This window comes from Armigeres subalbatus, unplaced genomic scaffold (genome assembly GCF_024139115.2).
Source record: "Armigeres subalbatus isolate Guangzhou_Male unplaced genomic scaffold, GZ_Asu_2 Contig1102, whole genome shotgun sequence".
NCBI lineage: Eukaryota > Metazoa > Arthropoda > Insecta > Diptera > Culicidae > Armigeres > Armigeres subalbatus.
The window spans coordinates 83,330-108,140 of record NW_026941850.1 but is presented as its reverse complement, the minus strand read 5'-3'; the positions used below and the strand labels follow the sequence as shown (position 1 = coordinate 108,140).

Below are 24,811 nucleotides of genomic sequence, written 5' to 3'. Positions count from 1 at the left end.
GTATACTTTGCCATGAAAGACTTTGTTGTTTCCCACCATCGCATGTCTTATTCTTTTTTCCTCTCTTATTTAGCTCTTTTTTAGTGGAATGTCTTCACCTCACTGTCATAAGACGAGTTTAGTACAATTCCATTTAATTCCACCACCTCGTATTACTTATTAAATAACTTTTTATCAATTTTATTAACTTTTTATTTTATTACTTTATTATTTTATTTTATCAACTTTTTATTACTATTTTATTAACTTTTGTTGTGTCTCACCATCGCATGTCTTCTTCTTTTTTCCACTCGAATTCGTCAATAGTTTACTACCTCTATTATTTTGGTACTTCGACAAATTTGCACGGTAGTCTATTGTTCGGCGAGAAAAGCAATAATATTACAGATATGTATTTCTACCTCAACAGTAAGTCGTGTCACGTAGGCGACACTGAAGACGGCCTAACTGTTGAGGTAGAAATGCGTATAGACATACAATGAAAATTGTTTCTTGGGCTGCGTGGTTGGGGACGTGCGCGACGTGCCATGTGGTATCAATTGATTCTGTTTCTTCATGGTTTTCATTTCATCTTCTCCCTTTCGCTTCGAAAGGTATAAACATTTGAATACTTCAACTTCAAGCATATAATTGCAAAAAACTACAACAATCATCTGAAGATACTGCTTGACCGACTTGACCAGGACTTGACAAGGCAGTATGTGGGTAACCTTGCCATAACGATTGGTAGCCACGATTGGATTCACAAAGTGACAGTATTCGTTGCTAGGATATCAATAAATAACAACCGTAGTATCCTTTGCCGTCTCTCCTGATTTTTCTCTCTCCGTTTTACAATTTTATCCGAATTTACTCTCACAAAAATGAAGTTATCCTTACACTGTGAGCTTCTCTTTCGTCCTTTGCCAATTTTCCTTTCTCTGTGATTGTTTGTTTTTAGGGTGAAGGGAAACTCCCTGAACAACCAACAATAATAATAATAATAGCATTGTCGATGGTATTATTATTTTTATTATTATACGTGAGAAAGTTTTCCGCCAATCGATCCCTCCCTAGCGCTACATGCCTATACCTAGCAGCAATGTTATGAAAACTTGAATGGTAACTTGCACACATATATGTCCTATAGGAGTTGGCAAGTTGAACACGGAAGCGTTACATTACTGTTCTCCCAATGTGTTTAGTACTGAAATCTTCGAAAAAAGATTCAAATCTTACGAGTTACGACGCTTTGGACGTATAGGAATTGCATCTGAATTTAGCGTTACGATTATGAATGTTAATGTCGATAATCTGAATGATCGGAATCTACTGTACACGCCATAAGTATCTAAAAACCACGACCACCTATAGACGGGGAATTGCATTTTTTTTTCTAGTTTCCAAATAAAAATCATTCAGAAAGTTTTTAATTTTGATCAGTCATAAAGTAAAATATTTTTTTAAATTTAGGCGAAATGGTTTTATTTTCATACTTTGGTTGGTTCGCTCCGCTTTGAATAGTGAAACATTTGTAGTTTATTAGTTTTGCAAAACTAACCTAATATAATAGAAAGCTAGGGTAACAATCGATGGATGTCAACCCAGTAAATGCATTTCATTCGACCTGCTGCGTGGATTCATCTTAAAGGACACCGCTCCTGATGCGTTATCGCGTTTTGCCATCCGCCGTGCCTAACTGTGTCGGTATAGGTTTTGGCGAGAGTCCTTAGCGCTCGCACGCTTTTCGCGCGGCATGCACCAGCAGACCAACGACCACCGACCACCGACCACCGAACATTGCATTGCTTATTGCGAGGGTGAACCTTTTCGCGATCGCCGAGAGCGCCGCCGTCCTCAGTGAGAGTGAACTTTTCATCCCCTTTCGATTTCTTCAGCCGAGCAAAGTTGGATGGAATTCTCGCGATTTGTGCTCTCGCCGTACTCCAGCAGCACCTACGGAACTATGGATGGATGGAAAACAGGCACCTCTATGATATGTAGGCTGCTACTTTTATTCGAAGGGGTGCGTTGTACATATTTTCTTTGGATAGGGATAGCGCTACCAGAGCGAGAAAATTTGGCGTGATTTTCGTAAAATCGAAGTTTTCAAATGATTATATTTAGTGAGGTTTTTGCAATTATGGATAAACATTAGTGGCGGTGCATAATGTCGGTTCTAAAATGCCGCAAAAAAGGGGCGTAAAAGCCAAACAGCGTGGACTTTTCGGGAGTGTTATCAAAGCAGTGACAATACAGCTCTTGAATGGTGTATGTTTTCCAGTTTGGATAAAATTGTGTCATTAATAATTGCCATAACAGTTGTCCATTTTCGGTAGTGGCTAGTTGATGGTTTCAAAACGACACGGTTAGAATAATACTCATGGGCCATTGGTAATGCTTATCGGTAGTACGCGAGAGCAAAAAAAAATTGTTTCAATTCTATATCAACTAGAACCAAAACGCTCGACTGAATGCGGTCAGCAATCAGAGTTCAGTCTTTATCCGAACGTGGCACATGAAATAGCGTCGTCGTGAGCAGTAAACCGTGCGGTAGTTACCATAGCAGGCGTAGTAGACGAGGAAAATGTCACGCAGACGAAACATTTGCATTAAGGCACGAATAATTGTTTCAATAGTGTACAGCAATTAACCAAAGTGGGCGGTGTCAGTTTTCAACCAATCATCCTGCAAGTTATATAAGTCCAGTGATATTTTGGCAAGGGTTCACAGAAAGGACCCATTATTCATGACACTAGAAATCGATTACCTCATATTGCGAGCATAATTAAAGAAAGAAAAAAAAACACATCGCAGCATCAGGGGCGAACATGGAACGAGAATTCACTCCAATTACGAGCCAATAGATGTCCGCCCACTTTCCTGTTGGCCCCTCTGTATGATAATCTACGGCATACCTAACTGAATTGGAATTCTAAATAGCAGCAGACAACCACATCAGCAACACATAATCCTCCACTCATTCGAAACAACGGGAGCTGAGACTGAATCTCATAATACACATTAGAAATGCATCGATCATGAGATTTCCCAAGGTATCGCCGAAAAGTGTTTTCTTTCTTGTTTTATGTTTCGCCGTTCTTGTGCTGCTAGTTTTCAATCTAAGGTAAGTACATTTTATTGCTTCCGCGTATCTACGAATTCTACCCTCAACATACAGTACCGTTATCAGGGGGCGATTTGATCAATTCTAAGCGATTATGTTTGTTTGTGAAATTATCAAAAATATCAATTTTAACAGCATCACGTTGTTCTTTACCGATATGTATGATTAATCTGATTTTACCAATATTCATACATTTTCATAAATTCATCTATTACGAAACTAATTTTATAGCGCATACAGAGCCGTAGCGTGGACTCCCGGCGCCCTTGGCGAAATCTTTTTTGGGCGCCCCTTTCTTACTAATTCACAATTACACAATCCAATAACATTTTGAATCACACCTTAAAGTTTTATAAATTTTTATTAACGAGATTTTCTTCACTATATTGGCTCATCTTGTAAGAAAGATTACATAGTTTAATGGATTGAAAATGCTTCATATAACAAACAGTATATTAGGTCTCTGGAAAGTTTTTAAATGTTGTGAGCTTTTACACTAATTTGCAAACTATGGTAAGATATGTTAGGAACTTGGCAGAGTCGTGGGCATTTATGGACCCTCGTATGGAATCTTATGGATCATCCAGGCTGAAAGATAATTAAAATTGCTGAAAGTTATTTACTTACTGCTCATAGTGTCATAACGGTCCTAACGACTGTTTCTTGCTGTTAAAGGAAAGAACTGACGTACTTGCAAGTACATCGCAGAGAAAAGAGATTTGAAAATCGTGACAAAAATATACAAATGTCAAATGGTTGGAACAAGAAAATTCAACTCTGAAGATCGGTCGATGATCGAAATCGCTGTCGGATTTCGGATCAAGAAAGATACAACATAAGAATGGGTCTGTCAGTGGTTTAGAGGTACTTGTTGAGTCAATAACATCCAACTTTGAAGTGGTCTGAATCGACATCGGAAGCAGGAGGGGCATGTGGTGAAGTGAGGCTATGAATGCTTTAATAGCACATGTCTTGGCACATATTGTATGTATTGCGGATGAATTTTGCTAATCTACGAGAGCTTTGAGCTCAGAGCTTAGAGAAACCAAAATGGCAGTCAAAGTTAAGACTAAATCATTCAACTTGTTTATTTGAGATAGAAAAGAGATCAGAATAAAAACGTCGACGTCGAGTCAAGTACGAGACACTGAAGACGGCCTTACTGTTGAGGTCGAAATACGTATCTGTCAAGATACAATTAAGTGGTGGAATTCAATGGGATTGTACAAACTCGTCTTATGACAATTTTTAATAGGAAACAATGGGACAGGATTCGGCGTCGATTAAGGATAAGTGCCTACAAAAGGAGTAAATATTTTTCGCGGGTTTTGCGCATCACTTCAATTCGTCGTGCTGAGTCGATCGGTATATAACACTATGGGTTTTGTTCCTCCTATAAAAAGTTTTTTTAAGCGAACATAGGGTGAATCACTACTTGGGCCTATTGACCCGATTCCCGGCTCACTGCACAGAAAACTACTAACTAATACTGTTTGGAAGCCGTAGGTTTGTGATTGATAATTTAAAAAAAGTCTCCCATTTATTTCGCACAATACTCAATATTTTTCAACCCTTTATTTCACTCCTAATTGATCCGATTATAGAAAATAAAAATGTAGATTCGAAACATTCGCTCTTCGTTGCTACACCTCTGAGCCGGAGTGAGTTTTTCCACTTTTACAAAACGGTATTATAATATAAACACCTATCTGAAAATCGTCACAGTTCTCGATACAATCATTGCTCGAAGCTGTTAATCAACACACAATAATCCTAAACGCATGCACTTCAACCCTTCCTATTTGTTCGTTTCACTAGAACTTATATAAACATATTAGAATACATTTAAAAATGTATCCTCAAACCGAACAAAAAATCACCTCGGCCCAAGAACTTCTAGCCGCACCGTGCTGCCAAAAGGCCAGGAGCCTTTTTTAGTATGAAAATAATCCTTCATCGTTAATAGGAAAACTGTCTAATACGTTGACGCTATCATGTTATTTATAATTCTCTCGATTTCAAAAAGTGAAAAAAAATATAGTTTTTAAGTGTTTGGAAGGAATTTGGATGAATGAATTTATCTTTTCAACCAAATAAAAATTATTATGAGAAATAACATCTGGCATCATGTTGTCGTGAAACGTGCATATTTTTGTTTACGTCGCATTTTCTAACGTCCTAAGAGAGAATGAGAGAAAGTTGTTGAGAGAGTGAGTGAATTTTTGCTTAGGCCGGGAACTGGTTTTTAAGTTTGCCGGAAATGTAATCGCTATGACTGAAATGAGTGCTGCACCTCGTTAATTAAAATAAAAGCTTTTTCAAGCGATGTTTAGCAATAATAGCTATTTTTTAAGGAAAAGTGAATCCCATTGCAGTATTGCACGGCCCACAAAATTCAGAAAAAGTTGCATCCTTTCATAGATACCAATTAAGTTATGCAGTCGTATGCATGTTAGGCCGAGAATGGGGTAATAAACCCTATAGGCTTTACGTACACTGTATACCAGAAAGGCAAAAACTGCAATTAATGAAAGAAGATTTTTTGAATTTCTTTACTAAAGTTATTTTAAGCTTCTAAACTTAAATATAAGCATGAGCGTGATGACTAGTGTGTTTCAAAAAATCGATTTTGCTCCACAGCGCTCATCTTATTTTTGCCTTTCTCGTATACTATTTATCATCAGGGTGACTGTTAGATATAAACCTTTTCACTGGCCAGATTCAAACTACGGGTCACTCGCGGAATAGCGCGTTTCGGAAGTTAGCTTTAAAAATACTGTTTTAAACTTAACTGCGACACGACGGACAATTTATTAATTACGAACAAAACTACAAAACGTGCGATATTAAATGGACTGTATTTTTTTTTCTTCCCGACCGGCACGGGTGATATGCAAGAGCGAACTAAAAATTCTATCAAGTGCTGCGATCACTGTGATCGACGCGACGGCAGTTAGCTGCCGAAGAGCTACCTATACTTTGACCTATCTCGATGGTAAGCATTTACATGCGCAATAGATATAGTGTGAAAAGAAACATACGACGATGAAACACACTCGTATTGTCTCTCTTGCTGCTGCCTATCTGATTGCCTAGTGAGGTGCATCTTGGGATGCAACATTCTAATTCTGTACGTAACATGCCGGCGGCCTTGAGTTCACTCAACACAAACTTAACTAACAATTGGACTAACATTCTAACTGACTAACATAACACAATATGTTCAGATGATTGATTGTAACAAACAGTAGTAATTCACGTAATACAGAAATCTCGATCCTGTCGGGCAGCTCACTGATGACGATGTCCTAATCACGTAAACGATGAATCCGTGCACTGATGTCATGCGTCTAGCAGAAATGGAATTCGCCACTGGAGACTCCGATGATGGACTGATCGAATCTGTTGAAGATAAACACGACTGTAATCCTAGACACGGACTTACAGAGGAGACACGTAACTTATGGTTCGGCCCCCTGGCGAAATGCGGACGGACTGTCCTAATATTGCCAAAGTCGCCCCGTGGGGGCAATGAATACTCATCTGTTGTGCAGCTCCCTGCTGCCGGTGACACGATGAATTGTACTGATGAACCAACGACGATTGAAAAAATGGAACTAACATCCGATGGGGTAGGATCTGCGACTCTTGCACTTCAGTGGGCTAGTAGATACCGATGACTAGCGATGTACAGGTGAACAGGAGATCTGTCGAAGAATACGAAGCGATTTGGATCCAGAACAAACACAAAAGCGGATCGACGTAACTTATAGATCGCCCCCGTGGCGTAGCGGTAATGCACCGCAAAATGCCGACAGTTGCCCCATATGGGGGCGTACTTAGCCTTATGATGATCCAAAGCAGGAAACAAGAACTGAAGAAGTCTCACTGATCAAGTAGACGATTTGGCAGCGACGATGTCCGAAGCAGGTGCAGTTGATGGTCACATCCCTAGTGAAGGAAAGCAAAGCAGTAGGTTCCAACAGAATACTAAGAAGGGATGCACGTAACTTGAGGGTCGCCCCCAGACATCAACGGCGAAATAATTGCCGCCTGCTGCCTTAAGTGCCCCAACGGGGGCAGAAATACTTATTTTACTTGACGGACTTGACTACTGAACCTGCTCGACTAGATGCTGATTGTCCCGAATGGGAAGTATACAAATCTTCTGGATACCTCTACGGAAAGTTCCATACTGCGTACGAACTGTTACCACTCGAATGATGTCATCGGTGCCTGGGTGGATCTCCGTCACTCGTCCCAAGTGCCATTGCAACGGATGCAACTGTGCCACTGCAACGGATGCAATGTGCAAGTTGTCTCTTCCCCTCGTCCACTTGTTTCGGTTGTGAAGGTCCGACAAATAATCTGTCGACCATCTCTTCCACAATACTTGACTGATCCGCTGAACTCGACTCCATCTACTCAGTCTGATTTTTGTAATTTCCTCTAGGTATGCAGCCAGGAATGGCGCAGTTGTAAAATCTGCTATCATCGCTATGTAGACTGCTGTGACTATTAGGCAGACGAATACGTACAGGTAACACTCAACAGTAGCCATCTTGCGTAATGCTTGTAGGACGTTGAACGTATCACTAGACGGTAGTTCCTGCACTACATCTGCTATCAACGGCTTTTCCTCAAGCGTAATTGACTCCAACTGCTGCACTGTGCTGTCACTCATCTTCGGCCATGTATTGGAATCCTCTTGAAGCCACTTAGGTCCATTCCACCAAACAGAACTCTCGGCGAGCTGTAGTGGTGTAACGCCACGCGAAATAATGTCAGCCGGATTCTCAATTCCTGGTACATGGTTCCAAATACCTTGCAGATAGATTGCTGCTCCATACGCTTTCTCCGAGGCGTCACAGAATCCGTGTAGCTCACTTGAAATCACATTATCGTCGAATGCGATCCAGCGGGGAACGGAAACTGCATCCAGTCGATCCAACTTTGTCCGGAATTGTAGCCATTGTGACTGCAGATCTACGCTCAACGGTTCATCCCAAGAATACTTTGTTTTCCAAAGCTCTCGGAGAAACATCGTCGCTTGAACAATCACTGGCCCTGCGATCCGTGTGCATCGAACAAACGAGCGATACGTTGCGTAATAGGTAACGACTGCTTCCAGAGTGGCATTTTGAACCAGAACTTATCCGTAGCTGGCTCCCAACATAGTCCAAGGGTCTTCACCGTGGACGACGAATCGATGTCTAAAAGTTCTCGCTTGTCTCGCAAATAACTTGGAATTGCCTTTAAGATTGCTGGCTGATTAGAGTGCCACTTTCGGAGATTGAAACCAGCAGAACTCAGTAGCGAGGAAATATCGCGACAAAGGCTTTGTCCTTCCTTGACAGATTTCGCACCAGTTAGCATGTCATCGACATAGAAATTGCGCTTTACGACCTTGGCTGCTGCAGGGTACGCCTGTTCTCCTTCTTCGGCACACTTCTTCAGACTTCGAGTTGCTAAGTACGAAAGAATCCTTTCCAATGGCTGATCTTGTTCGACTACGTTGATCATTCGATACATTTTCTCTACGTCAGCGACTATAGCGTACTTCTGGAGGCGGAAACGAAGAAGTATTGACAGCAAATCGTCTTGGACCACCGGTCCCTAACCATCAGTGTGTGTCGTTCAGGGAAACTCCAGAATCTGTAGCACATGAGGCGTCAAAAACAACTCTGAGCTTCGTTGTCGTACTGTCCGGTTTCATGACTGCATGGTGTGGCAAATAATAGCTGTGGATAGGTTCTTCCTCCTCCTTACGTACTTCTCGCATATGGCCCATCAGTAAATACTCGTGGATGAATTCAGTATAGAGAGCCTTCATTTCTGGATTTGCAGTCAGACGGCGCTCCAAGCCCATGAACCGTTTGGTTGCTATCTCCTTCGACCTTCCCAAATGTTCCATCATGAACTGCTTCTTCGGTAGCACCACTCGAAATTTTCCATCAGCGTCTCTCGTTGTCGTCTGCTCGAAAATCGATTCACACGTAGATTCTTCGACGGAAAGACAGCTCTTCGTTCGGCATGACTCCAAGTCCCAAAAACGTGCTAACTGCTCGTGTATCTCTTCTGTGCTGACTGAGGCTGTAACAGCGCTGAACGTGGTGACTGGACTATCAGTTATTTCTCCAGCAACTATCCAACCCAGTTCGGTGTTTCGTAAAATCGGACCAGAATCCGATAGCTTCAACTGCTCACTCAGCAGCAACTCGTAGAAAACTGATACGCCAAGGACTGCATCTATCGCACTGGATTCGTGGAACCTTGGATCAGCTAGGCAGATGTCTGATGGCAGCTTCCAGGAACTGATGTCAATAGTTGTCTGCGGCAGATTCACAGTAATTCGAGGCAACACATAAAATTTCACATCCTTGGTTTCGAATGAAGAATAACGTGACAGGATCCTCGCTAACACCGATTGTTTCTGACACTGTCATAGAATCACCAATACCTTTCACAGGCAAGTTCTCGTGTGAACGCTTGAAATTCAACCTTTGAGACAGGTTCTCTGTTATCATGCATATTTGAGAACCGTTATCCAGCAATGCACGAGCGATGACCGTATTTCCGAAGCGATCGGCGAGTTTCACGAGAGCGGTTGACAAAAGTGTGGTGCTTCGCTGGCTACGAGCATTGTGTGAGGTAGCAGTGTGGTGAGAAATAGTTGGTGTTTTTGTGGGAGGTGGCTGTCGTGTATGTGGTGGAGTGGTGGTTTGGACGGGTGTTTGTGGAGATATTTGAGTATTATTCATCCGGGATTGATGCGATTGCGAATGCTGTACTGACTGTTGACGAGACTGAGATTGAGCGTTTGAGTTCGCGACTTGAGGCCTGTTTGGGATGCTCGACGTTTGGTTCTGCGTGCTAGAAGCGGATGGGTAATACGGATGCAAAAGATGGTGATGACGTTGTCCACACTTTGCACAGGTACGTCTAGAACAATCTGCTACAAAATGTCCAGAGCCCAAGCAATTCAAGCAAAGTCTAAGTCTTCGGATCAACAATTTTCGGTCGACCACTCTCATTTTGTCAAAACGACGACACTGTTCGATGCTATGCGGTCCACCATTGCAGACTGGACAATTACATGAAGCAGAAACAAGCGTGTGAACTGCTGAACTCTTGAATGATCTTCTTTGATCACTTGAACTGCGGGCTGACGTAGAATGCAGAATTGCGCAATGCTTCTCCAGAAAATCAGTCATAGCATCATACTGAGGAATGTTCTTCGAACTGTGATGAGTTTCCCATTGACGAAGGGTTGCTGTATCTAGCTTCTGCGACAACATGAATGCTAGAATTGTGCTCCAGTTCTCAGTGTTTTCTCCCAACTTTTCCAACTGCTGAAGATTGACCTTGAACGTCATCAGGACGGTATTCAGGGCATCAAACGACTCCGACTTCATCACTGGAACAGAAAACAGCGCCTTCAGATGTTCGTGTGCTATCAGCTTATGATTCTCATATTTCGCCTCGAGAATGTTCCACGCAATATTGTAGGTTGCAGCCCTCACCTGAACTTGGTTGATCTGAAGTAATGCTTCATCTCTCAAAGATGCTCGCAAGTAATTAAACTTGTCGATTGGACTCAAATCACCGTTGTCGTGAATCAACGATTTGAAATTGTCGCGGAAAGTGATCCAATCTTGCAGCTTTCCGGAAAACGATGGAAGCTTCAGCTCCGGATACTTCAACCGGGATGGTTGGCATGCAGTTTGACGTTCAGGAATCTCTACTTTCGTTCTAGGGCGTTTAGCAAGCAACGCTGACTTCAAACAAAAATACGAATTTTCAAAATTCTTGTATGTTTGCACACTGTCACCGTAGACAGGAGCATTCTTCGCGCTATCAACACCATCGTCATCAGCCGCACTTTCAAACTCTTCGCTGGTCTCGTCTAGAAGCACATCAATGTTTACCCTAATGGTGTACAGAACCGATCAAAATTTCATCTAGTTACACTAAACGTAATTAAACCATAAAACTGCCACCAACTGCATCAAAATTATCCACAAAATCTTTCACATTCGCCAAAGCTGCGTTCAACTGATTCTCCTCTTTCACCAGTTGCCTCAAATTGGACTTCGGCATTCTGAATAGCACAAAGATCACACTTCACTAGCACTGAACCACGACCGAGACCTCAAGCGGAACGGATTGACAGAATTGACAGCTCAATTATCAACCACTAATTGTGGGAATTAGTCAAATGGCAAATCGCAAATGTGCCGAACTAAATAGTCAACCGGAGAACTCAAAATTGTTTCTCCAAAATTCCACAAATAAAATTCAATTTGTCCAAACCCGCACCACAGTACGGTAACAGAGCGCTTGCAAATTTAACTCAAGACAATGCGCTTCTATTTGGCTAGCGTCACATGCAGACCACGCTGAGCCCAAGCCTCCTCAACCACACATTCACACACACTCTACTTAGCTGAATTTAGATGGTTGATCCTTCGGGGTATCCAAAATGTCGAAATGCAGCATCAAAATCCAATATTCAGCATCAGTTGTGAAGAACGTTGATTCCAAACTGCATACACGGCCACACAGGATATTTTAAATCACTTTCGCTAACTGCTATCCATTGGCATTAATTAATTTGCTCACTAGCAGAAGACGGGTATCGATTCCGCACAATGGATCAGAGCACACTTTGCACTCTGCATACAATTTTACAAGTTTACTTTTCACGCGCAATATCGACAGACAATGGGTCGGACACAAAATTAACCCAAGCCACGCGCACTATTCACCAGGACGTGGTCCCGCGGATTGATCATATCCGGTTCAAAGGACCAAAAATGTTAGTTATAAACCTTTTCACTGGCCGATCAATTCTACGGGTCACTCGCGCATTAGCGCGTTTTGGAACTTAGCTTTAAAAATACTGTTTTAAACTTAACTGCGACACGACGAACAATTTATTAATTACGAACAAAACTACAAAACGTGCGATATTAAATGGACTGTATTTTTTTTTCTTCCCGACCGGCACGGGTGATATGCAAGAGCGAACTAAAAATTCTAATATGTGCTGCGATCGCTGCGATCGACGCGACGGCAGTTAGCTGCCGAAGAGCTACCTATACTTTGACCTATCTCGATGGTAAGCATTTACATGCGCAATAGATATAGTGTGAAAAGAAACATACGACGATGAAACACACTCGTATTGTCTCTCTTGCTGCTGCCTATCTGATTGCTTAGTGAGGTGCATCTTGGGATGCAACATTCTAATTCTGTACGTAACAGTGACCACTAAACTTCCATTTTAAAATTCCCGCAAATTTCCCGACTTTTTCCCGATATTTTTGAAAAATTCCCCAATGTATTGTTGCGAGCGAATCCGCTGAGGGTAAGCACCTGAAAAAAATTGTATGTGTTTCTTATGTAAAATGCAAAAATATATTTTGGCTATAACTCCGAAGCCCATAGTACGATTGGGCCAATTTTCAATACGAAACAATGGGACAAGATTCCGCGTCGAATGCAACTTGTTACGAGCAAATTAGGTTAAGGATAAGTGCCTAAAAAATGAGTGTGATTATTTTGCGCACACATACACACACGCACACACAGACATCACCTCAATTCGTCGAGCAGAGTCGATCGGTATATAACACTATGGGTCGCCGGGACTCCTATAAAAAGTTCGTTTTTGGAGCGAACATATAGCCTTTGGGGCGATTCAAATATGACGTCCACTACTTTTTGGGATTTCTAGATCCCCTCCCGCCCTGTGTCACGCTTTTTTGTATACCTAGTACATGTACTGTCACAACATCTTAGACCCCCCCCCCTAAAACCTGTGACATCATTTTTGAACGACCCCTTTACGTATACTTTGTAAACGAGAAAGGCAAAACATTCTTATTGATTATATTTCATTCAAAAATGCTTTTAATTCACGTTTCCTGTCATAAACTTATTTAGTTTTGTTGACTCAGTCAATTCTTTGACTTATTTTAGCTCAATTTTTAAGGCCTCTAACAATGTATTTTAAAAATCGATAGTTCTAAAACAACTTTTGAAAAGTGTGTATCAGCCAAAATTTATTCTTTCCAGTTCTTTGTCTATATGCAGACGAGGAACCGGGAAGAATAAATATGACGGTTACGTCGTTTTCAAATGTTGGTCTAGAGTAAACCTTAAAATAAAGTTTGCTTTTTTGCGTCTGCCAATATTCTTTCATCCATCTTCTTCAACAGCTTTTCAGAGATGAGAAAGCCTGGGGTTGCATATCCTTTTTTTTATCTTCGTTACAGAGATTTGCAGCCCTAAGCTGGCTCATCTCTGGAACTGCTGCAAACCACTTTGATAAAAATAATAATAATTATAACTTCATGTTCTTCATTGCTTGTTACCTATCTCTTTTTTTTTCCTCAATCTATTTTCAGTTTTTGAGACTTATTTTACCTTGACCAGATGTATTATTGAGTTGATTATTTCTACTATTGCAGCACATGCTGATCTTATATTGGCATCATACTCCAGTCATTTCTTCATCCTCTTGCTGGTTTACGAACAAACACTGTTCATTAATCTAAAGCTCTTCTCCTGAACAGTGCTACCATGTGTTAAAATTAAGATGGTAACAACGAATGACCAGAGATTGTTGAGATGTGTGCCTAGAATTGAACATAATGGGAAATACTCGAGCAAGTCTCCAGACAAATATATCGATAACGCATCTTCAGGAATCAACAAGCTGCAATGAAATGCTAATTAGCTTTTTCTCAAACTCTTTGAGATATCCTTGGTCTTAGAAACCTGCCGGAGCGTAGGTGGCATGTTGCTCTCCATCATCACTACCGAGGGCTTTAGACTCGACATTAAGCACATAGTTGGAAGAGTACCACGATGGCAGTCAATATGGCACCGAACGCTTCCACGGGTCAATACCACACCTCCCGCACTCTTCTCCTACCAACATTCGAATGCATCGAACAGCACCGAACAAAAGTTTGATATTCAAATTACTATCTTGCTCACAGCATATTTATTTACTTTCCGTAATAATGAACATTAGAGTGATTCAAATTTTGACTTTTTTGCCCCCCGATGCTAAAATGATTGGATTTATCATTTTAATAATCATCCTAAATTTTGAGCAATTTTGGATGTAATTTGACTCTGCACACGTCATTTGAAGTTTGTATGGAAATTACTGTGAAAACTGACCCTTATGCGGAAGACCGTTCCGTGAGCTGGCTCATGAACTATTTAAATATGATCAACACATTGCCTACACAGAATACTTCTCAAGCTGAAAGGCAGTTGTTGTTGCGAAGCGATTTCTCGTTTGGAAGCAAAGTTATGAAGAAAACAAAAATGCTCATTATTGATATTGATGTTATTCTTTTACGTGTTAAATTGAATTTCCCACAATTCAGTATTTCCTTGATAACTTTCCTTGCGAGCATCAAATCGTTTTGCAACAAAGACGACCTGTTTCCTTGTAAAATTTCTTATGTTGCCAATGTACTCACATATTTCTAGAGCTTAAAGGGAAGCGTTGAGGAACGGTTTTCCATAAAAGTTACTGTTTTCATAGTAATTTTCATACAAACTTCAAACCGCGCGTGCTCTCTCAATTTACATCCAAATTAGCTAAAAATTTAGGTGGGTTAATAAATAGGCAAATGCAATCGTTTAAGCATCGGGGGGCAAAAAAGTCAAAATTTGAATCACTCTAATGAACATGTTTCTTCAAAGAGTCCTAAGCATTTCGGTTCGAATTATAGCATAAATCAGCAGTTTCGTGCCAATTTAATAGCCGTTCGCGATTTGGTGGGCTTATCACTACACTTCACTTCTTCTCAAAGAGCATTGGAAAAATCAAGTTTTCACACACTTCTCCGCACATTAGCAGCCCCAAATGTTGATGGAAAGCCAATTAAATATCACTTTTTGAAATAAGTCACTTGTTTGAAGCGAAAACTTAATTAATTCTGCTACATTTGATCGAAAAAAAACACTAAAAACAGATCGCGGAGCGAATGTAAACACCGGCACCGGCAGTACTAAACAAATATTTAGGGTGGCTCAAAAATTATTTTGCTTCGTCACGCTCAGTCGACTATGTTTCATATCCTGGGAGTCTTCCGATGGTTTGGGCTGGTTTGAAGAGAGGCTTACCGTGCACAGGTCGTCTCAGGTTTGTATGAGAGTTGATATGGCAAGGTTGAATTTTACATTATTCTGATTGTGGCGCTTCGTCATTGGCCCTGGCGAGGGGGGAGACCAAATGACTGGATGAAATATTCAAGAGTTTGACTCCATAGACAATGCATATTGAATTGTCGTTCCGATAGTTGGGAGTCGATTATAATCGAGATTGCGAACCCTTAGCATGATAATTAGGCTTCTCAGAAAGCATCAGTGAAACGTGTAATTCAACAAAATAGCCAGAATTTGTATGTGATATCTATCGCACCTGGAGCAGATACTTTATACAAAAAGTGTGACATGGGAGTGAGCGGGTAAAAAATGCTATTTTTGCGTTACGTTATTAATGGATCTATCCCAAGGTGCGGTTTTTATTCAGCTATGTGGGCTCTCTTTTCGCCAGCGTTCGGAGGAGAGGCACTGTAGCCAGTGTAATGAAAGGTTTAGTTTCCCATACTAGCTTTCATACAAACTTGAACCGATTTGTGCTCAATCAGTTTCTGTTCAAATCGGCTTTTGGAGGACACTCGGAGCATGGGACGGAATCGATTGAGCGTGGTGGAGCTGGGTTGTTTTTTGACCCACCCTACTAATATTCTTTGTTTTTTTTTTATAAATACGACACCAATACTACTACAGTATTAGGCAGTTTTTATTGTACCAATACTTTCAAAGCTTTGTTTTGGTACTCAACCCACCTTCACCTTAAGGTCACTCCTGACAGAATCAAAGTGCTGTGTTTCAAAGTGCTCGCGTTTTCGGAGGCATACCACTCGATACGGAAGCAAAGCACAACTATCATTTTTATTTTTTCACGCATGCTGCGATGCAGCAAAGCTGAATCAATAAAAATGACAGTTGTCCGCCGCCTCCGTATCAAGTGGTGTGCCCCAACTGACTTTGAAACTTGATTCTATCAGAGGACTCTCAAGGAATCCTGGTTTCAATATCATTTTCATTATAAGCCATTTTATAGAAAGCTCAAATGACAGGAGACCAAATACTAATATTTACATTTTACAAGGAACATTTGCGAAAATGAAATGAAATGATGATGGTTTACATGCAAATTTACCAAAACAAAGACCGAGCCGTCCACTCAAAATTTCGATCAGCTGTTCGAATCTGTCTCATAAAATAGCTTATACATTCGACAAAGCCGGATAGTTCCTCAAATAGTTTTAAACGTTACGTGCAAAATTTGGCTTGAATGCCTTCAATCGACCCTGTGACAAGCGCGGTGTCATCATCATCAATAGACATAGACCGCTGTCATCATTGAAAAGTAGTATGAAAAAAAGTTTGTGCCCGGGACATCCTGGCTACGATTTGGCGATGGGCTAAACAATAGCATGACAGTAGCCTGCCTTCAATGTGATTTTTAAAAGTTAATTTTTGATATGCAAGCCCAAAAAGGTTTTCGTTTCGAATGAAGAATATCATAAATCATTAAATTATATTTACGTCTAATAATTACAATGTTGATCCCACCACAGGCCCTGTCAATACGATCATTTCTGTGAAGAAAATAGCTTGGATATCTTTTGATGAAGAGTCCAGGTTTTTAATAAGTTTCAGTTATCATGGCAATGTGCAAATTAAGAACTGTTAGGATGTTGAATAATTCATCTTTTTTACCCTTTTAAAGACCGGGCAATCCAATTTAAAATTTTCAAAGAATTAACTAACACTTTGTTTTGTTATTATTTAGTATATGCTTCGGAAGCGTTCCCCGATGAAAACAAATCCTTTTCACTCTATGTGCGAGCAAGAGAAAGATGATTAAGCATGCAAGTCTTATAGAACTGCTTGAACCCGTTCAAAAAGTAAGGCGAAAAAATGGTGTGTCGAACCAAAACGCGCTAACGATGCTGGGTCATTAGCCCGAATGAGAACTGGGGAGGGAGAAGTGAGTAGTGCGGAGTGAAGAAGAAGTAGAACGGAAGAAGAAAAAAGGAAAAAGGAGGAAGAAGGAAGACAGAAAAATGAAGAAGGAAGAAAGAAGAAGAAAGAAGCAAGACGGGAAAAAGAAGGAAGAAAACGGAAGAAAGAAGAAAAAAGAAGGAAGAAGGTAGAAGAAAGAAGGAAGACAGAAGAAGGAAGAAGGAAAAAGAAAGAAGGAAAAAGGAAGATGGAAAAAGGAAGAAGAAAGTAGGAAGAAGAAAGAAGGAAGAAGGGAAAAAGAAGAAGGAAGAAGAAAGAAGGAAGAGAGAAGAAGAAAGAAGGGAGAAGAAAGAACGTAGAAGGAAGAGGAAGAAGAAAGAAGGAAGACAGAAAGAAGAAGGAAAAAGGAAGAAGGAAAAAGGAAGAAGGAAGAAATAAGGACTTTCATCTTCCTTCTTTCTTCGAAGGACGAATAAGAAAGAAGGATGAAGGAAGAAGGAAGGGAGAAGTAAGAAGAAGGAAAAAAAAGAAGTAAGAAGGAAGAAATAAGAAGAAAGAAACAACAGGGGAGAAAGAAGGAAGAAGAAAGAAGAAGAAAGAGTGTAGAAAGAAGAGGGAAAAAGAAAGAAGCAATACAGAAGGAAGAAGGATAAAAGAAAAAGGAGGAAGGAAGAAGGAAGAAGAAAGAAGGATGATGGAAGAAGGATGAGGGAAGAGGGAAGTAGGAAGGAGGAAGGTGGAAGAAGGAAGAAGGGAGAAAAAATAAGGAAGAAGGATGAGGGAAAAAGGAAGAAGGAAGAATGAAAGAGGAAGAAGGAAGAAAGAAGAAGGAAGGGGTAAGATGAAGAAAGAACTTATCATTTTTAACTTTTTGCTTCTTTTTGCTAATTCGGCCTTATGACCTTCGGCCAAATGGCCTTCGGCCTAATGGCCTGACACCATCTGAAAAGTAGAATTTATTTAATTTGTGTAGATTCAATCAATGAATTATTACCGGGAAATGCACATCGAAGACTAGTTCAAGTCGGTCCATTACGCACTCGAAACCGGAGTTGTCGGATTCAATCTATGCATTAACGTTTCTTGTGTAGCTTCCGATATCGTTCTATGGAATCTTATCAACGGCGTCATTGGCGGGCTGTTGTCTTGTACATTTTTTTTTCGATTTAGATGTTGCTACTGAGGTGGTAGGATATTTTTAAATTATGACAACCTCAAAATGAATAGAAAATCATTTAGAGCTTTTTAGTGGAATGTCGTCATTTGCCATAACAATAAGACCGTCTTGAGACACTAAAGACGACCTTATTGGGGAAGAACTAAAGAAGTTGTGTTCTAGCGTATTTTTTAGTATAGATCCTCTAGACAAATGATCTTTATGTGGTGAGTTATTTTTTGGATTGACAAACTTATTTATTCTGCAGGACGGTTGAATGTTTTGACCTTCCTAAAGATTTTTTTATTGGCCGCGCAAAATTTGACCAACTTTTCAAAACAATGCCAAATGCTTTCGTTTTTTTCACAGCACAAAGCCATGCTTAATGATCTTTACTGATGAAAATGTCAACATTCCATCAAAGTTTTAGGATATTTGGATTTGAAATTATTGCCTCAATATGGGAACACATGACTCCCCATTAGCCATACAAAAATTTGGAGAAAAAATTCAAAAAAATATAAATCTATTCTCAGGTTTTTTTTTGTAGATTTGACATATTTGATGAAGGGTTGGGAGGAAAAATATTTATTGCGCAGATATCATAGAAAGGGGATTAAGTCTCCCCTAATTTTAAAATTGCATATGTTGTCGAATTCAATAACAAAAATGTATACGCACAGTATTTCGAAAATTCCGCATATTTTGAAAGAAAAATATTCAAAAAATCTGAGGGCACCTTTCTAATTTTATCAAAGCAAGTTCTTGGAGAGGGATCAATTTCCCCCGAAATTTTTAAAAGTCGATTTTTAACAGCACTCCAAAAAATCGATTGTGTATCAATAACAACAATAATTTAAGGACTATCATACATCAGTAAAGTTAAATACTATATTTCTTAGAGTCTGTGTGGAAATCGCGTATGTTTATTTATTTTTGGCTGTGATACATCGGAAATCAGAAAAGGGGATCAAGTCTCCCCAGTCTCCCCTACTGCTCACGTTGAAATGCGTTAATCTGTTAAGTTACAATAAAATGGTGGAATTGGTGGGTTTCTTTTTACCCTTCTTACTTAAGAAGGGTATAAAGATCGCTTGAAAAACCGACTTTTTATCCGAGGCTCGGAGACCCAAGTCGTATATACCAATCAACTCAGCTCGAAGAACTGAGCACATGTATGTGTGTGTGTGTGTGTGTGTGCGTATGTGTGTGCGTTACAAAATCTCACATCAAGATCTCAGCCGTCCGTGGACCGATTTGCACGATTTTAACACTAAACGAAAGCTATGACTTTGTCATTGTACAAGTTCAATTTTTTGCAATCGGACATTTGGTTCCAGAGATATGTGAGAAATACGAACATGAAGTGTATTTTCAGAAAACTAACAAAATAATGTCACATGAATATCTCAGCCGTCTGTAAACCAATTTGCATGATTTTATCTTTAAACAAAAGCTATGACTTTGCCATTGAACCCATTGTATTTTGTTTTTGCAATTAGACATTGGGTTCCGGAGATATCTCTGAAATACGAACATAAAGCATTAGACGTATCAACTTCACACATTGGTAAAATATGTCTCGTCAAGATCTCAGTCGTCCTTGGACCGGTTTGTGCGATTTTATCTTTAAACGAAAGCTATGTTTTTGTCATTGGACCCATTAATTTTTTTTCTGCAATCAAATTCGGTTTCAGAGATATCTGTGAAATACGAATATGAGACATATTTTCAGACTACTAATGAAGAATTGTCACACCAATATCTCAGCCGTCTATGACCCGATTTGAACTCTTTTGGGCTTAAATAGAAGCTGTAATATTGCCATTTAAGGCGGCAAATCAAATCTGCAGTCTTTTTAATTTTTTAAAATTGTTAAATTTCCAGAAATATCCTTTTGACCCTTCTTACACCCTAAGAAGGGTATAAAGATCGCTTGAAAAACCGACTTTTTATCCGAGGCTCGGAGACCCAAGTCGTATATACCAATCAACTCAGCTCGACGAACTGAGCACATGTATGTATGTGTGTGTGTGTGTGCGTGTGTGCGTGTGTGCGTATGTGTGTGCGTTACAAAAATCTCACATCAAGATTTCAGCCGTCCGTGAACCGATTTGCACGATTTTAACACTAAACGAAAGCTATGACTTTGTCATTGTACGAGTTCAATTTTTTTTTGCAATCGGAGATTTGGTTCCAGAGATATGTGAGAAATACGAACATGAAGTGCATTTTCAGAAAACTAACAAAATAATGTCACATGAATATCTCAGCCGTCTGTAAACCAATTTGCATGATTTTATCTTTAAACGAAAGCTATGACTTTGCCATTGAACCCATTGCATTGTATTTTGTTTTTGCAATTAGACATTGGGTTCCGGAGATATCTCTGAAATACGAACATAAAGCATTAGACGTATCAACTTCACACATTGGTAAAATATGTCTCGTCAAGATCTCAGTCGTCCTTGGACCGGTTTGTGCGATTTTATCTTTAAACGAAAGCTATGTTTTTGTCATTGGACTCATTAATTTTTTTCTGCAATTGGAAATTCGGTTTCAGAGATATCTGTGAAATACGAATATGAGACATATTTTCAGACTACTAATGAAGAATTGTCACACCAATATCTCAGCCGTCAATGACCCGATTTGAACTCTTTTGGGCTTAAACAGAAGCTGTAATATTGCCATTTATGGCGGCAAATCAAATCTGCAGCCTTTTTGTATTTTTTAAAAATTGTTAAATTTTCATAAATATCCCTTTTTACCCTTCTTACACCCTAAGAAGGGTATAAAGATCGCTTGAAAAACCGACTTTTTATCCGAGGCTCGGAGACCCAAGTCGTATATACCAATCAACTCAGCTCGACGAACTGAGCACATGTATGTATGTGTGTGTGCGTGTGTGCGTGTGTGCGTATGTGTGTGAGTTACAAAATCTCACATCAAGATCTCAGCCGTCCGTGGACCGATTTGCACGATTTTAACACTAAACGAAAGCTATAACTTTGTCATTGTACGAGTTTAATTTTTTTTGCAATCGGACATTTGGTTCCAGAGATATGTGAGAAATACGAACATGAAGTGTATTTTCAGAAAACTAACAAAATAATGTCACATAAATATCTCAGCTGTCTGTAAACCAATTTGCATGATTTTATCTTTAAACGAAAGCTATGACTTTGCCATTGAACCCACTGTATTTTGTTTTTGCAATTAGACATTGGGTTCCGGAGATATCTCTGAAATACGAACATAAAGCATTATAGACGTATCAACTTCACACATTGGTAAAATATGTCCCATCAAGATCTCAGTCGTCCTTGGACCGATTTGTGCGATTTTATCTTTAAACGAAAGCTATGTTTTTGTCATTGGACCCATTCATTTTTTTCTGCAATTGGAAATTCAGTTTCAGAGATATCTGTGAAATACGAATATGAGATATATTTTCAGACTACTAATGAAGAATTGTCACACCAATATCTCAGCCGTCTATGACCCGATTTGAACTCTTTTGGGCTTAAACAGAATCCGTAATATTGCCATTTAAGGCGGCAAATCAAATCTGCAGTCTTTTTGTATTTTTTAAAAATTGTTAAATTTCCAGAAATATCCCTTTTTTTATTTTGAAATCGTTAAAAGCATGATAATATCAGTTATTTTACATTCAATTGAAGGTCATATGCATAGAAATTGTAATATGCACTGGGCACACACAACCATTCAAAAGTGTAAGAAGGGTTGCGTTCACTGTAGGTGGATTAAGTCGGGTTTTTCTGTTTAGGTGTGCCACTGCGACCTATAGGGTGTCCCAGAAAGTATAAGCCCGATTTAATAATTTGGTTGGTTTAATCACCGTTACTCAGTATGGGGTTGATTTATTGATATTTTTCGGTGAACAATAACTATACGCCATTTGTTTTTCTGCGTGACGTTTCGGTCTACTACCTTGTCTCGACCATCTTCAGGCGCATTTTAATCACCGCAGCAATTCCCACTTACGTACGTACGTATTTTGCCATTACTTTTGTGGAACTTCAGGTGGGCCTTAACATCAGGCCAGGTTGTTTTGATCATGACTTCATGCAAATATGCTCTCACTGGTATGCAGAATATTCAAAATCATTAATTTTTGCACAATAAGTTTAGTTCCAAGGAGTTGATGAAATAATGCGCCATGCATCTCCATATGCCTTTTATGCGTATATGATGAACATGTTCAAAACTTGTAGGCATAATAAATAATAGGTAGTAATATATCTCTAGAAGTAATGAAATTACAAACTTGGCGTCTTCGACAAAGTTTTACTACAACTTTAGTGAATACACAAACCTTGTATGTTGTAAAGTGATTTTATTTTACATCTCACTTTTAGGGGGATCGATTATTAAGCTGCATATCTCATAAGAAGTGCATTTACTTACTGATCTCTGGAAGACACCATTAGGCTAAATCGTTTAATTGTATTATTGAATAAAAGAGCTGAAAACGATTTTCGCCACTGCGCAGAGTGGGATTTTATGATTCCAACCAGGTTCAGTAGTGGTTCGAAATCATCGTCGAACCCACTATAGAGGTAGATTTTTCTTAATCCACTCCAAAGTTAAAAATATTATTGACCCAAAAAGATCTAGCCGCACGTGGTTTCTGAAAAAGATCTGTTTTTATTTGCGTACGTTGTTTTTCGACAAAATTTCCAGTATTTTTCAAATAAACCAAGCGATCCCTATCGCTTTAATCGTTTTTAATAATAGATTAATCTTCTAGGAAAAAAACAGGAAATATTCATTTATTACACTACTTAAAAAACTGTGATTCTGAACTCCCATCTTATATTACTTATTTTTGGTGAGATTCAAATTGTTCTTCAAATATGATATTGGCGCATTTTATTTCCCCTTTATCAAAGAGGGGCGCCTAATAAAGGGTTCGCCAAGGGCGCTGGGAGCTCACGCTACGGCTCTGCGTAGAACCCTTGCACAAATCGTAGATAGAGTTGCAGAGATAAGCATATCCACAATCATTGTAAATCTGCCACAATTTACAAATAAACGGACCCGATTTTCTCCACACTGGCCACGTACTTACAAGTGTTTTTTTTTTATTTTATAATAGTCTTACTATCTGCTTAAGAAAGCGCTCGGAATTGAAACAGCTTTCACAGATGAAGGAGAGAAAAAAGAATGGCAAATATATATTTTATTGTTTGAGTTATTTTGAATTATACCGTCATGTTGCATAACGATCATCAACACAAAATTTTATCGTATAACTTTTTTTTTTACATTTTTACATTTATTTAGTTAACATCTAAACAGATAACACTGAATCAACAATTTGACGCCACAATGCACGGTTCGAGGCCGCATCTCTCCATCCTCGGATACGCCCCACGCTCGCCAAGTCGTTCTGCACCTGGTCTGCCCATCTCGCTCGCTGCGCTCCACGCCGTCTCGTACCTGCCGGATCGGAAGCGAACACCATCTTTGCAGGGTTGCTGTCCGGCATTCTTGCAACATGTCCTGCCCATCGTACCCTTCCGGCTTTAGCTACCTTCTGGATACTGGGTTCGCCGTAGAGTTGGGCGAGCTCATGGTTCATTCTTCGCCGCCACACACCGTCTTCTTGCACATCGTATAACTATTAAGCCCATGTTCTGACATGTGTTATTCACTTATTTTGACGTAGGACTAGCGTTTTTCTTTACTATACTGGGTGTCATTTAGATTTTTGAAAATCGAGAGCGTTACGCTGGAAGGGAAGATTTTGAACGTTACTAGCGCCTTTATCTTTCAATGGATGTTTAAGATTTTTATATAAATCGACTCGGACACTCTCCACCATTTTGCCTATTTCATTGAAACTTGAGATTATTAACGATAAGCTATTGAAAATTTCAATTCTTGTCAAAGCTAGTAAAAATTTCATATGTAACCAATCCCGTGCATTCCTAACACGGACATCAGAATGCGGTATGTCACGGGCCTTCGAGTCTACCGGAAGATTTTCTTTGTGTATAAAAGAAGCAGTGCCTACTGTGTGCGAGTCATTACAATTTGTGACAGCAGCGCGTACTGACGTGCTTTTTGCTCGCGCATTTTTCGTTTCGTTCGTTCGTTTGCTGTGTTCACCTACACAGCGACAGCATGCAGTCTCCAGCGGTAGAACTGCCGGTGGGTCTGCGAATATGCATGAAAGAAGTGGGCGCTTTTTTTTGTCATTCTGTGCTTGATGATGGTCGGATGCAGTGGTGCCCATCGCATCGCTAGGAGTTCACGGCTAGAGGCCGATGATGGCTGAGGCAGCGAGGGCAGCGTGATTGGTTTTATAATCCACATGATCCCGAGATGGGTACGAGTCATGTCATATGACTGACCATATGTTTAGTTGTACCTGTACGACACGTCTATTAAAACATGGTTATGATTCCCCAGCAAAACAAATCAACTACACTGATGAAAATAAAAATTTGATT

At 39.8% G+C, this 24,811-nt stretch overlaps 1 protein-coding gene across 1 annotated transcript in view; it reads left to right on the top strand.

Moving 5' to 3' along the window:
• Positions 1-1,905: 1,905 nt before the first annotated feature.
• The window catches only part of LOC134202238 (glycoprotein 3-alpha-L-fucosyltransferase A-like), a 43,647-nt gene continuing 20,741 nt past the window's right edge, over positions 1,906-24,811 (top strand). Inside the window, exon 1 of the mRNA XM_062677274.1 lies at positions 1,906-3,106. Within this exon, the coding sequence (XP_062533258.1) occupies positions 3,021-3,106 (86 nt within the window). The 5' untranslated portion in view covers positions 1,906-3,020. The remainder of the gene's footprint in view (positions 3,107-24,811) is intronic.